Source organism: Mytilus trossulus, chromosome 7 (assembly GCF_036588685.1).
Source record: "Mytilus trossulus isolate FHL-02 chromosome 7, PNRI_Mtr1.1.1.hap1, whole genome shotgun sequence".
Taxonomy (NCBI): domain Eukaryota; kingdom Metazoa; phylum Mollusca; class Bivalvia; order Mytilida; family Mytilidae; genus Mytilus; species Mytilus trossulus.
Genome location: NC_086379.1, coordinates 55,692,018 through 55,703,481, shown reverse-complemented (window position 1 = coordinate 55,703,481; position 11,464 = coordinate 55,692,018). Strand labels below are relative to the sequence as shown.

General features: G+C 32.8%; 1 protein-coding gene across 1 annotated transcript; it reads right to left on the bottom strand.

Moving 5' to 3' along the window:
• Positions 1 to 4,534: 4,534 nt before the first annotated feature.
• LOC134725335 (uncharacterized) lies at positions 4,535 to 9,205 on the bottom strand. Its single transcript, XM_063589062.1, has 3 exons — positions 9,071 to 9,205; positions 7,283 to 7,559; positions 4,535 to 6,697 (listed from the first exon to the last, which is right to left on the bottom strand). Exons 2-3 carry the CDS (start codon positions 7,557 to 7,559, stop codon positions 4,749 to 4,751), a joined length of 2,226 nt encoding a protein of 741 aa, XP_063445132.1. The 5' UTR covers positions 9,071 to 9,205; the 3' UTR covers positions 4,535 to 4,748.
• Between the last annotated feature and the right edge of the window lie 2,259 nt (positions 9,206 to 11,464).

Genomic DNA, 11,464 nt, shown 5'->3' with positions numbered 1-11,464 from the left:
GATTTGGGAACTGGGGATAAATAACACACTTTGAAATCCTACATATACACTAAGTATGCTTACGAAGCAGGAGATCTTGGAAAACCACATATCGGTTCTTATTTTCTTTGGTGTTAATCCAAAGGATGAAGACCAGGATCTGCCATTCTTATGTTGGATTACTAAGCTTCACAAGAATCATTATAAGGAATGGTATCTTACAGGTTCTTTCAAGTGTTCCACTAAACTCCTTTCTAAAGTTCTTACTCCCATACTCACTGCAGTCAAAAAAGGACTGCAGAAATATTCCCGAACTGCAAATTCAAGAAGTGTTATATATAATCAGATGTGGATACTGAAAAATTCAAAAAAGTTTTTGTGATTCTAAAATCTCATTCATTAAAACATTGTACCAACATTAAAACCTTTGATATTTCATCTCTTTATACCATTATTCCACATTCTAAACTCAAAGGTCGACTGAAAGAATTCGTCAGCTTATGTTTCTTTATCAAAAAGGGCACTAGACGTTTTAAATATCTAGTTTTTGGCTGGAATTCAGCTTACTTTACCGACGAGGATATCACTGCCATGCTGGACTTTTAAATTGACAACATATTTGTGGAATTTGGAGGTTGGTATTTCAACAGACTATTGGAATCCAAATGGGTATCAATTGCGCTCCTCTACTTGCAGATTTGTTTTTATATTCCTATGAAGCAGAATTTATCCAAGGGCTTGTACAGAAAGGAGTTTTTAACCCAGTCTTTTAATCTTACCTTTCGGTATATTGATGATGTACATCTCTTTATAATAATAGATTCAGTTATCACTTACATTTAATATATCCAAGTGAACTTGACATAAAAGATACCACCGACACAGATAATCTTCTTCATATTAAGATCTTTTTCTCGAAATGACTACTGATGGTAGGTTGAATACTAAAATTTATGACAAACGCGATAATTTTAATTTTCATGTAGTCAACTTTCCATTTCTGTGTAGCAACATCCCAGCGGCACCAGCATATGAAGTATATGTGTCTCAATCGATATGTTACTCTAGAGCTAAAGTACGTTGATTTTGTTGAATGAGGAGTACTGCTTTCTAAAAAGTTGCTAAGACAGGGCTATGAATCAATCAAATTAAGGTCATCACTTAAGAAATTCTACGGTTGCCATCATGAGCTGATTGGCCATTATGACAAAAGTGTGTTAGAAATCATATCTGATATTCTTCCTTAGTCATAATAACCTTCCATTGTTACCGAACTGAACAAAAAAATAACAAGACGGGGTGCCGTATACGGTGCAGGAAATGCTTACCCTTCCGGAGCACCTGATTTCACTTCCAGTTTTTAGTGGAATTCGTGTTGTTTCTTAATTATCCTTTATAACTGTTGAAGCAAATGTCCTTTGGTTTTGTGAGTCTTTGTTTACTCCTTGAGTTTGATTGTTATTGTCTCTGTTGATTGTAAATTTATCATAGCAAATGTGGACAGAGATCACAGAGTTTGAAAGTATTTAGCCCAGTAATTTCAGGGGAGAAGATTTTTTTAAATAGTTTTCGACGACAACGACGACAAACGACGGATGGAACAAGCTGAAATGGAGCCCTTCCAGTCCGGTTAGCTGATAATAGATATAGAACAGACATTGATCAACTCTTTATACAAAAGATCACAAAACTCTTTTATACAAATATGGATTCTATTGGGGTTTCGTGTATCATATTATTTGCATAGCTATCCTTCCTCTTGGAAATTTGGGACCAAAATGGTTCACCAAAATAAGAATTTTCAGCTCACCTTGCCGAAAAGGGGCAATTGAGATTTTTTCATCAATTTGTCGTCGTCCTTCATCGTTGTCGTTCGTTTATTTTTACAAAAATCGTCTCTCCTGAAACTACTAGGGAACTTGGCTTGAATCATCATTAGGATATTTAGTTTTAAAAAAATAAACGATAACTGCGCCCACCGACCAAGATGGCCGCTATGTCTTTCAATAGAGCATGGGATAAAATAATGCTATATTTTGGCTTATATCTCTAAAAAAATAACCATTAAGAGCAAATCTCACATTAACTAAAATTATCAGTCGCATCAGACAACCAGTTATTGTGTTGCTGCCCTCAATTGGTCATCGTAATTTCTAATAATTAGAATAGTTTTAACGAGCAATTGTAGAAATATTTGTTATAAATCTTATTAGGACCGCAATACTGAATACTAAGCTGGTGACTCGCTGTGGTACTGATTGTCCAACACCAGTTAAACAAGCTCCAATAACTTCCATAGATAAAGGAAGAAGTGGTATGAGTGCCAATGAGACAAATCTCTATTCAAGTCATAATTTATAAAAGTTAACCATTATAGGTCCAGGTACGGTCTTCAACACGGAGCCAAGGCTAACATCGAACAGCAAGCTATAAGGAGCCCCAAAAATTACTAGTTTAAAACCATCCAAACGACGGGAAAACCAACGGTCTAATCTATATAAAAACGAGAAACATGAAACAATTATTAACCACATAAACAAACGACCACCATTCAAGATCAGACTCCTGAGTATGGACAGGTGCTACTAATTGCAGCGGTATTAAACGTTTTAATGGTGCCAAACCGTCTCCCTTTTCTGAAACAGTAGTATAACATCACAACATAGAAAGACTCACTATAAAATGTAAATTGGAATGACTAAATAAAATTGAGAATGGAAATGGGGAATGTGTTAAAGAGACAACAACCCAACCATAGAAAAAACAACAGCAGAAGGTTACAGGTCTTCAATGTAGCGAAAAATTCCCGCACCCGGAGTCGTCCTTCCAGCTTAACTCCAAATACGTATTCTGTATCTATTGATAAAATTGAGAATGGAAATGGGGAATATGTCAAAGAGACAACAACCCGACCAAAATAAAAAAACACAACAGCAGAAGGTCACCAACAGGTCTTCAATGTAGCGAGAAATTCCCGCACCTGGAGGCGTCCTTCAGCTGGCCCCTAAACAAATATATACTAGTTCAGTGATAATGAACGCCATACTAATTTCCAAATTGTACACAAGAAACTAAAATTTAAATAATACAAGACTAACAAAGGCCAGAGGCTCCTGACTTGGGACAGGCGCAAAAATGCGGCGGGGTTAAACATGTTTGTGAGATCTCAACCCTCCCCCTATACCTCTAACCAGTGTAGAAAAGTAAAAGCATAACAATACGCACATTAAAAGTCAGTTCAAGAGAAGTCCGAGTCTGATGTCAGAAGATGTAACCAAAGAAAATAAACAAAATGACAATAATACATAAATAACAACAGACTACTAGCAGTTAACTGACATGCCAGCTCCAGACTTCAATTAAACTGACTGAAAGATTATGATTTCATCATATGAACATCAGGCACAATCCTTCCCGTAAGGGGTTTAGTATCATACCATCATAACATATATGAGAAGAACATAACCCGTGTCATGCCAACAACTGTTTTTAGAATAAATGAATATATCGCATAAACATTGCAAATATCGTAAAACGAATTAGAGGAGAAAACTAAAGGGAAACAAACAAGGAATATGTTTATCTGATGTTGTTTCTTTACTTCAGCCAATGTCAGGAAAACTTAATGCTCAAAGACATAACTAGTTTTGTATTCTGTATGTGCATGAATGACTAAAGTCATGCCTCTGCGATACATTTGTATGAACTTCAAGATTATTCTCCTTAAATCTGTACAGGGAAGTTTTAGCAAGCTCTAATTGTATAGTTTTATTGTTGATATTAATCCCAATTTGTATCTAGTGTTAAACTATGTATTTATATGACAGAACTTTCTTGGTAATCCTAATTTTTGGAAGAATTTTATACAAATAAGTAGTATACCTAAAACAACAAAGTCATTTTTGTTTACCTGTATATATTATTGAAACCGGTTTTTTCAAAAGCGATTTTTTTCGAAGAGGTGGTGTCTTGCCATGGCTTTTTGGACTTGTTTGTTTGCTTTTTGGACCTGAATGTTTGTCCTTAATATTTTATTAACTGTGTATTTGCATTCAGATATCGCAGATCAAATTTATTCGTTCATAGTGTGTTAATTTACGTTTTTTGATTGAGTTAAGCCTGCCAATTGATATTTTATCGAATGTGTTTCTATTTTGTGATTTTATGCTATTGTTTCAGAAAAAGGGAGAAGGTTTGGTACCATTAAAACGTTTAATCCCGCTGCAAATATTTGCACCTGTCCTAAGTCAGGAATCTGATGTAAAGTAGTTGTCGTTTGTTTATGTAACTTAAACGTGTTTCTCGTTTCTCGTTTTTTTTTTATATATTAGACCGTTGGTTTTCCCGTTTGAATGGTTTTACACTAGTATTTTTGGGGCCCTTTTATAGCTTATTGTTCAGTGTGAGCCAATGCTTGGTACATTGATCTATAATGGTTTACTTTTATAAATTGTTATTTGGATGGAGAGTTGTTTCATTGGCACTCACACAACATCTTCTTATATCTATAGTTTTAGTATATCTGTGAAAACATAGTTAAAATAAAAACACAGGATCGTATTATACTTTTCATTTAATTATATTATTTGTAACTTATCTTTTTTCGGACGACCAATTTGACTTATATTTTTTATCTTTATTTTGAGAAATATAAAGACAGACACGAAATTCCGTCTCAAACGTCAAGTAGGAATCTTAAAACAAATCACTTTTCTATCCGCGAAAGGAACACAAGGTAAAATTGGCGAGTGTGTGCTAATGTTAGCGTTCTAGAATTTAGGTTGTTCCCAATAGATTTTGAAGAAGTGCGATTTCCAATAATCCGCAGATTGATCATTGTTTATTGATTTATAAATATTTGCTAGTATTGCGTATGCAGTAGCTCTCCCCTTCCAATCTCCAAGAAAACAATTATTGCGGCACGTTTTAATTATCTCACTTATTTCTCTCTCCCGTAGAGAGATGTTGCCATCAGCATTATAACACACAAAGCGTAGAAGATGTGCATATATAACTGGCGGAATAGTGCAAACTGTAAAATAAATATCGGGTAATAGTTCTTCAAGATTCAGTGTTGACCATGGTATAATATAAAGCATGTCAACACAATGACTTTTCATGCATGTCAGAAATGACAATTTTTGATTCCACTTGGTGGCAGCCACTTGTTCTAAATATGTCATCATAACGTCTTCGTGATAACCATCGGCAATTAACATTTTATCTCCTCTAGGTTTCGCAAGAATAATTTCTGTAATCTTGAGGGTGTATAGAGGCTTGTCCATTCTATAAAAATATGAAGCTAGCAATAACCAGCCATTCATGGCGTCGACTTTGGTTCCAATAAGAAAATGAGCCATACATTGCTTGTAACTCGAGTACATCCTTTTGTTTGCTTTATGAAATGAAATGCGTTGATTTTGTGGCAAAATTTGGTTTGCATAGCAAAAGAATAGCATATATAAATCTTTAGTGAAATATGAAGGTTTATTATGTAAAAGTCTGAATAAAGTTTTGTGCACTATACTTCTACTTTGTTTCAAAGTACACCAAGACAAACTTGCTCGAACCACTTTAAGTAATATGAAAATAGATTTACTTCCCTCAATAAACGGTGTGTTTAATACTTTAAAATCATTAAGATCTGTAAAGTGTAACTTAGGTTTTTGGTATAACATGCTTTGCAATAGCAATGGAAATAGGTTATGCAATGCAACTTCTATGAGTTTTCTTTCTACCGGAAGCAGTCCCTCGAATAGATTGTTTTCAACTATAAAGTAATGAGGACAATACCCGTACATAAACCAACACGTTAGACGACGCTGTATTTCATGAATGCACTGTAAGAAATTTTCCGGTCTCCAGATATTGTTACCTAACTCTTCACTTAACCAAAATATAGCCGTCTTGATAAAGTAAGAGCACAATCGTGACTCACTCATAAGATCTTTTTTCAAGTATTTAAATATTGTGTAGCATAATACCTGTACATAGTTAAATGAATGAATTAGATCTCTTTCTTGTAATGAGAATGATATTCGCCATTCGAAAGAACAATCCTCAGTTGAGCCGAATTTGCTGCCAATCGGTACGAGCAAGATTCCTTGGCTGACAGAGTTCAACATAACATCAGTTGGTGGCCACGTTGATGATCTTTTCCTTATCAACCAAGACTCTGCAACATCTGGCCATAACATAGCACGGAAGCAAAATAAATGATCAACCGCACCCTTTGAGTCGGAAATACATGGACCATGAAGCATACAGTCATTATCTCGATATCGCGATACAAAATAGTTCTTAAATCTATTGTTTGAAATAAGAGATCCATAAAATGTATTTTCTCCCCACGAAGCAAAAAGTTCCTTTGAAAATCTGTTTTGTCCTATTTTTAGGTGTGCGAAACCTGGATATGAATGCTGATTATCAAATATTAGGATTGGACTCTCTTCCTCATTAGTAGAACTATTGTGTTTTACTTTTATCTGCTCCAAAATTGTCATTAAGTCATAGTCCCCGTCAGGAACATTCAAACCCTCACCTTGACTACCACTGCTAATATTTGTATACAACGGCGATATTTTAGTAGAATCATCTAAGACTTTATAAAATTTTCTGGTTGCTTTAACACGATACTCCGATCCAAATTCCATGAAAAGGAAATCATAAATGTTTCTTGAATGGCGATACAATTGAATGAAGTCAATAGTCTGTGACTCTAAAAAAACAAAAACAACTTCGTTTACTATATCATAACAATGTATTTTTCATGCAAATATATTGATAAATGTCTATGTATATGTATAGCTTTACAAAACATCACTTGCACAGATGTATATATTGATAAAATAAATAGTAAAATTAGTAAACAGTTCAATTGATTTCATCCTTCCATTTGGACTCTTCGGGATAGCTGATATAGTGTCGTTATGTGACGTTTTATTGTATAAATTTCAAGATTGTTATAGTAAAATCAGAATCTATTGATTTAATTTTTTTTTACATCATAATCATACAGATGAAGATCAGAATTATTTGACATTTGTTCATTTTATCAGGTTTTGGTGATGTTGTACCCTTTTAGACTTTTAAATTATTATATTTTGTAGTGTACTGTATCATAATAATATGATCTATCGTCCATAAGATTTATCGTTGGCTTTTATTCAATCATTATATATTTTGATAAATAAAAAGTCCTTGGTACAGAAATATAGCTCAAATACGCTATTCAATTATCTTCTTTCAATTTTATCAACAAAAAAAATGTATGCTATACGTTATAGATATTTGAAACTCATACCTTGAATCACACGTTTAACATTTCTCAAGGCGTGACAAATATCTTCAAATTGTTTCGGCAGGTTATTCAGAAATACATCAAAATAAGAAGTAGACTTTGATTTGAATGTTTTGTTCCTCACTTTCCTAGAAATTTTTTGTATTCTAGTATATTTTTTTTGTGCAGGCCCGTCTTTCTCAACATCATCCTCTGCATCAGCATCACACGCCATGTAGAACCTAATGAAAGGTCGATTACAGACATCACTGGCTCCCTTGATGAATTCTTCAAATGACATCTGAAATATACCATGTTGGTAGACATTTCACACAATAATCTTAATAAATAAGCAAACAAAATAAAATAATATCCGGTAATGAGCAAGTTAATATACTTTACGCCAAAACAAAGTGAAAAACTTAAAGTTACCATTTTTTGCCCTGTTAAGGTTTGATTGAAGTCAGTTATGGTTTAAAAAAAGAACTATTGTATAACTCATTATTGACATTAAAGTTGCATTCATATCTTAGGGTCATTTTCGTAGAAAGTTGCAACTAGAAATTTAATAATTTCTAATTCTATTAACGTAAATGTTTTGAATAGTAGGTTAAAAGTCATGTCCGTATTACCCCAGCGTTTGGTGGTATTCATTTTGCTAAGTCTTAGTGTTTGTAAACTCCATTCGAACCACAACAGGACATCCGAAAGAATAGATAATATAATTAAAGGCTAATTTTAACTGAGGAAGTGGGAACCTTCTTTTTGTATCAATTACTAAATTTATCAACTGAAGGCAAGATCAACATCGAACGAAAAAAGACGATTAAACAAAAAATATTGCATAAGATAATACACAAAAAACTGAATATTCAATATTCAATTCACACGTCGTACCAATAGCTGAACCAATGCAGGTTCCAATGAAGGTAAACAGTTGCAATGCAGTTGCAATGTGGATTTATTTCCACATTTTATAATTTTAATCTCAAGTAATTATCCTGTATAATAGAATTGATGCTTGGTAAAGAGATAAGTTAAGGAAACAGTAGTTAACCTATGTTCAAATTTTATAAATCAAGTACCAAGTCAAGATTATAACAATCGTTTCCCCTGGGTTTGTTTATTGATAAAGTCTAACGATTGATGTTGCCGGTTTTTATAAAAGAGGGACGAAAGATACTAAAGGGACAGTCAAACTTATAAATCTAAAACAAACTGACAACGCCATGGCTAAAAATGAAAAAGAAACTTCCCCTTCTGAATTTACCCGGAGGTCGGTTGTTTTGTTATAAAAAAAATAACGAAATAAGGATAAGAATATAACGGAGTTACAGAGAATCGAAACTTTCTTCTTTTTTATCAGTAGTTGAAAAAAGGAGACTATACTAATTGCATCAAAATGTCTCAAATTTTAATAAATGACATCTTAACAATATTCGATTTTTTTTAACATCTACAAAAGCTGGATTATTATGAATGAGACATTTCAATTAATAAGACATTTCTTTCTGTTTGAAGTAAAATAAGTTTCATTCTTTTAGAAATAGCTTTATTTTAGATGCAAGGTTGTTTTGAATTGATCGATTTAAGTCACATAAGAACACAATGGCTTTAACATAAACAAATCCTGGCAATATTGAATACGCAGAGTCTGCATGGTCAAATGAAAACTATTTGAGAAGAATAGTAAGTAAGGATTTTAATGAAAAAAATAAAGTTGAATTTATCTATTGTTTTGTTCGAAATATAATAGTTTTGAACCTTTATTCTGAGATAAAAGATATATAAATTGAATATAAACGTTACTACCTTAATACTGAATGGATTAATTCCAATGTAATACTATGATTATCATGTGTAACATAGAAATTTCTTCGAGGTCGCCCCTCCTCATGGAAAAGCTTTTCGTTTACAACCTTTGAGCCACAAACATGAGGCAGAACACTGTCATTATATTTATATTACAAGGGGCGTCAATTTCGTAAATTGTATATACGAAGTTAGCTAATTTGTATGGGTAAGAGCGTGTTTAAACCATATTACATCATTGATGGACTGTGAAGTATTCATATCCTTCCGACTATTTGATACCTAAAAAGTACATGCTTATCTATATTTAGATATGAATATTTAACAGATGCCTAGAAATATAAACAACTACTGTACACATTCACGTTTCAGCACTTGACATCGCAAATATAATTTCATTCTTTAAAGTCTATAAGAATGTAAATTATATATTAGACAAGCCATTTCTATATCTATTTAATTTCAATATTTCTTACAAAATGATTGTTTGAAGTCGTTGCAGGTCTTTTCAAAGTGAATAAAACAAAGAGACCTATAGTTCGCTTACTTCTAAGTCATAAAGTCTCTGGTGGAGTGTTGTCTCATTGGCAATTGATACCACATTTTTCCTATCCTAATAAATTCGTAGCCTCTTATACATCTATGAACTTTTACTATGTAAACAAATATAAATAAATTGTTACGCTTTTCATCATATGAGGTATTCGGCATCAATCATAAATTTAAGATAAAAGAAATATAATAACAAAGGATAATCAAAAACTTTCTTTTTTTTTTGCCAAATTATAAACTAACTACATTACAATAATAAAAAATACATTTTTTGTAAGAGAGCATAGTATTTTATTTATAAACCGTAAGCTTTAAAATTTGGTGTCTCACAACAATGCTTAAAGGACAAAAAATAAAAAAAATGTCAGCATTATTTCTCACATAATCACATTGAATCTTTCGCAAAAAACTAGTTATCTTATCTTGCAGTTGTCCAAAACAAAAAGTCAAAAAGTAATGACAATGTATAGATCTCAATCTTGAGTAGCCAATACAAACATAAATATCAGAAGAAGGCATGTTGAACGCATGTGAATATAATCTATTGTTGGTTACACTTATTTGGACTTAGGAGGATAGTTTTCTCACTTACCATTGTTACCAATCACACCACTTCTGCTTTTCATGCACATTTACATTAAGAATGAAAGAAGGGTTTTCTTAAAGACAATATTATATTTGCCACACATTGGTTCAGAATATGCCAATTATTATCTACATAATAATTAAACTTAAACGGTTTCTTTAACCTAATAATAAAAAAAATCTTATTTTATTATTATGTCACATACTGATTGAACATTATGTTATAATTCGCCAGACTCAAACGAACATAATAATTATCAAAAGTACCAGGATTATAATTTCATACGCCAGACGCGCGTTTCGTCTACATAAGACTCATCAGTGACGCTCAGATCAAAATAGTGAAAAAGCCAAAACATATACAAAGTTGAAGAGCATTGAGGACCTAAAATTCCAAAAAGTTGTGCCAAATACGGCTAAGGTAATCTACTCCTGGGGTAAGAAAATCCTTAGTTTTTCGAAAAGTTCAAAGTTTTGTAAACAGAAAATTTATAAAAATGACCATATAATTGATATTCATGTCAACACCGAAGTGCTGACTACTGGGCTGGTGATACCCTCGGGGACGAAACGTCCACCAGCAGTGGCATCGACCCAGTGGTGTAAATAGTCATAAATCATTTATACAATAAAACACAACACATGTATCAGAAATTAGCTCTCCTCTTGAGGGTAGGATACTTTTTATTAACCGATGTATTATTAATCTAAATCAACAATTCGTTTCAAAGTTCATTTAAGCACACTACGGCTCATTCTCATTGCTGAGACACTAAAAACAGGCATACTGACTCACAGTCAGCCATCCATTAATAAATACAAATATACACCATTCTACAAAACAACGAAATACGAGTTAAATAAATCATTATAAATAAATCAATGCTTTAATAGGGGTTTTGAGGGGGGTAATACAGACAAGGCAGTAACGAGAAACACGAGCCAAAATCATACGATACCTACAATACCTATTTTAAAGTTTGAATGCGACAAATATTGTCCAATGGAATACAATGGAATACATAGTTAACATTACAGTTATTCTAAACACACGTGTTGATGCAAACAAGCACTCGTGTTTTACCAAAACAAATACATGTGCTTCATTATTAGATACTATTATTAAATATATTTACACAATGACACAATAAAAATATATATTAAAACAATCAGTACCCAACCATAAGATTGGCTTACGAGACACATATCTACAAAACATTTCTCGACATACCAGTTTGAACTGTTTCAAACATTTGT